The sequence below is a fragment of the Nestor notabilis genome, unplaced genomic scaffold (genome assembly GCF_000696875.1).
Source record: "Nestor notabilis isolate BGI_N333 unplaced genomic scaffold, ASM69687v1 scaffold1699, whole genome shotgun sequence".
Classification (NCBI taxonomy): Eukaryota; Metazoa; Chordata; class Aves; order Psittaciformes; family Psittacidae; genus Nestor; species Nestor notabilis.
Genome location: NW_009943974.1, coordinates 171,449 through 175,389, shown reverse-complemented (window position 1 = coordinate 175,389; position 3,941 = coordinate 171,449). Strand labels below are relative to the sequence as shown.

The 3,941-nt window shown below is 51.3% G+C and overlaps 1 protein-coding gene across 1 annotated transcript in view; it reads left to right on the top strand.

Moving 5' to 3' along the window:
• Nucleotides 1-533: 533 nt before the first annotated feature.
• LOC104411714 (heparan sulfate glucosamine 3-O-sulfotransferase 3B1) overlaps nucleotides 534-3,941 on the top strand; it is a gene marked incomplete at its 5' end in the record, with an annotated part of 4,056 nt that continues 648 nt past the window's right edge. Inside the window, one exon of the mRNA XM_010022204.1 lies at nucleotides 534-570. Within this exon, the coding sequence (XP_010020506.1) occupies nucleotides 534-570 (37 nt within the window). The remainder of the gene's footprint in view (nucleotides 571-3,941) is intronic.

The following is a 3,941-nucleotide window of genomic DNA, read 5'->3' as shown; positions in this document are numbered from 1 at the left end:
GTTGATGGAGCTTTGCACTTCCAGGCTGTTTGCTGGAATCTTTCTCCTTTGCTGCTCATTCTGGGTTGTTCCCTGCGCCAGCACCAAGGAGCTGTGTTGCTGCATGCTGCAAACCCCAGTGCTGGTCCGAACCAGCATCCTCCTTTGTTGTATTGCAATTGCCATTTCAGGCAGTGCACAAACTCGCATTGCTGCTGCAGGAGGTAGACCTGGCCATCCACTCAGATAGAGAAGGGTGAACAAGACCCTGCAGCTGAGATGCTGCTTCAACACAGGGGAGTGCTCACCCTGAGGTGGCACTTCATGGCATCAGCCTTGGCACCCTTTGTTCTGAATGATCATTTCACTCCATCCATACCTGGATACTTGGGCTCTGACAGGCTGGTTAGTTTTTAGAAGTCGTACTAGGACTGCTTGGGAGAGCAAACTCACCTCCTGGGGTTAAGAGGAGGCAAGTCCTGCCTTTAGCACACAATAGGGGCGGGTTTTACTAGAGGCCAGAGAGCACGTGGGGTTGATCACTGTAATCACAGCAGCTTTATTTATCACTCTGGGTTGCAATGGCATAAGGGCTGCTAAAGAGCTGTCCTTATCTGCCGATGTCAGCCTCCCTTCCAGAGAGATCTGGACTAGATTTATGTGGGAAAGGTTTGCAGCAAGTCCAGCCACAGCTGCTTTTAATGCCTCACATGCTGCCAAGGAGCCCAGGAGGTCGTGGGCAGGACATGGCTTGGTCCAGCTGGGAGTAAAGCAGCAGATGGACTTCAAACAGCAAACTTACCTCCAGTGTTCTGGATCCAATGACCTCTATGGGAAACAGCAGCATGGGGCTGCTCCTCCTACATGAAACAGGCCGTCCCCTCCCCAAAATCTCATTTCTGGAACAACCGATGCTTGTCTTCTCGCCAAGCACCAGCTTTTCTTGCCGCTTCGAGTTGGTGGGACAGCAGCACAGGTCAGCTGAGGCCAACCAGCTGGTTTAACCCATTTCCTGGCCCCTGGTGGAGCTGAGGTGGGTACCCAGCATGGGCTGCTGGCAAATACCAGCATCACACAGCATTGCGTCTGTTCCTCCAAGCTGCGTTTCCAGCAGCACAGGGTGCTCAGGCTTGTAAGAGGGGAGCCTGCTTTGTTACTCTGGTTCTGTGACAGAAAGTGATGCTTCTTCCCCACAGTTGTTAAGAAGAGAGACTTGAGATCAGGTGGTGTCTCTTGGACTCTGATCTCTAGGGCAGGGGTCGAGCTCACACCCTGCTTGCCCTGGGTAACTTAAAGGCAAGCTTTTTAAAGACATCATTATAGTTCATAAGGAGATATAAAAGCCATAATAAAGATCAGTTCCCACAGCAGGAGTGTCTGAGGGTTGGGAGCCTGTTACTGGAATGTCCTAACAAGCCGATGTCAAGGACTGGCATCAGGAAATCCCATGTGCATCACTGGTCCTGTATCAGCCCCTGCACAGCATCACCCCCAGCCTGTCCCCAGCCCCACAGCTGCACCTCTCCCACCGGTGCCGGAGGATTTGCTGCAGCAGCTCCAAGGGAACACAAATCCAGCTGTTCCATTACCAAAGTGAAGGCCTGTGAAGCCCAATGGGGTGCGGAAGGGGCCACAACCCCCCCGCAAGAGCAAGAGCAGCCACCTCATGAGCTACCTCCAGGGCCTTTGGCCAGACATGGGAATGACCATTTCAGACACCACTGCTGGGAAGTATGGACCTGGAAAAGGCCAACTATGAATATGCACACATAGCCGAAACGCTCCCTTTGAGGAAAGTCTTCCTCCCCTATTAAGTAATTAAATAAAGCTCTGAGCTCTACTAAAATTAAAATAACAGAATGCATTTATTCTGGCAGGGCTCGCTGGTGGCTGCTCTTGCCAAAAACATTTTTGTGGTTCTTGTCTTTTCAAGTGGCTTTTTTGCAATAAAACCCAGATGCCATTAGTCCGAGAAGGCCTCCAGGCAACTGTTTGTGCCCATGAAAGATGCCCTTTGTAATTAATTAATCTCCCAAAAGCTGTGGTAGCACATTCCCTGTGGCTCCTGGCGTGTCCCTGCCTGCCAGCCCTGGCAGAGGAGCTGCGTGCTCATTCCTGGGCGCTGAAGAAAACTTTTGTGTTGCAGCTTTGCCATGAAAGGGGTTAATCTCCTCCATGGGAAGACACAGTGGAGATTTCAACACTTATCACAGCACAAACAGCAGTCAGCTGGAGCAGCTCGAGGACTCTCACGTTTCATTGCCTCCGATTTATTTCATCCACCGTAACGCTGCCCAGTCCGTTTCTGAACCATTTATACTTTTGGAAGCATCAGGTGATGGCAAATTCCACCATAGAATAGTGTGTCTGCTTGGCAAAGGCTGCTTTTAGTCTCAGCAGTGATTGCCTTTATGTCTTCCCATCCTTCAGGATGCTCAAGAGCTCTCTCATACCCCTCAGCTCATTCCTTCTCCAGCCTGAATGTCCCAAATTCATGGAGTTTCCCCCAGAAAAGATCCATGTCTTTGCTCAGCCTCTCTCTAATGTGGTTGCAAATAGAATTGCTTTAGGACGGGTCAATCTTCACTGCCTCATTTGTAATAAAACGTCTCAGCCTGGGGTTTGGTTGTTATTGGTGTTTTTTAGCTGTTGTTGGCTTTTCATTGTTGCTTTTTTTGATAGATGAGTTTAATTTTGCTGGCATATTGCACAGGTTTGCAAACCAGATGTTGCTGCTGCAGGACGGTAACAATGAGGCAGGCGGGGAGCCGTTCATCACGCACACGGTGCTGCAACCACCGTGGGGTCAAAGACAAGGGGTCAGGGCATGGGGGGAAGCAGGTCCCTGCTCCTCGGGACTCAGTTGCCATGAGAACTGCTGGTGGCACCGCGGTGAACCTGCAGCCACCTCCCATCCATCTCCCAGTCCCCCTGGGAAAGACTGGACCGTTGGAAGGAGAGTGAGCTACAGAGAGGAAAACTCTGTGGAGAGCATGGAAGGAGGGATGAGGGGTTTGTGTATAACCAAATGATGATGGTGTGGATCAGCGTAGGTGCTGGCTCCTGTCTGGGAGTGATACATGGGGTGATGGGAATGCGAGGAGATGGAATGTGGTGTGGCAGGCAAGGATTGGAGCTGGGAGCACCCAGGAGGAGCAGGCAAACGGCTGCTCCTGTGGCTCCTACACCTTCCTGGCCTGCCTTGTTTAACATGGAGAAGCTCAGGTTATCCTGTGTCCAAATCCTGTGGTCCTTTAGCAAGTCATACCCAATGCCTGGCTCAGGAGGGCATTGACTCTCAAAGGGACCGTGGAGCAGGATGGACCCTGACCCAAGTCCCAAGCCCCTTCCCGCTCCCATCTGGGAGAGCTTCCCGAAGCAGCCTGAGTGTAGGATGACTTTGGGTGGAAGAAGGAAATTGCTGAGGTCAGGGGGCTGACACTGCACATTTTTATGTGACATCAGCTTGCTGCCACCTTGAAAATACCAAAAGATAGAGTCTCGCATCCTGGCCCTTGAAAATCCCTTGTGCCCTGCAGGAAGGGAGTGTTGTTACTGCAGAAATTCACTGTTATTCCAGGGAATTTAAACCAATGTGCAGGAAACCCCAGTGTGGGCAGGGAGGAATTTAAAGGGATAAGGCATTAGGATTGCAGAGATGTGCTGTGTTCTTACAGTGCCACTGCAAAAAGGGAGGTGGGGTCCCCCTCAAGAAGCCCCTTAGAGGCCTTGAATAGGCAAAAGGGATTTAGGTCTAATTCAGTTGGCAGTTAAAGGAAGTGGGGAGTCAGGAGTGTGTTTAGATGCTTTCCTGAATCAGAGCACTATGGGTCTCCTGACAACCCACACAGGAGAAAGGAAACCTGAGGTTCAGGAGCATCCTGCCTTTGGTACGAAGGACATCCCGGAGCACTGCACGCACCAGCATCCCCAAAGGGACATTCAGCACTAACGTGTCCTTC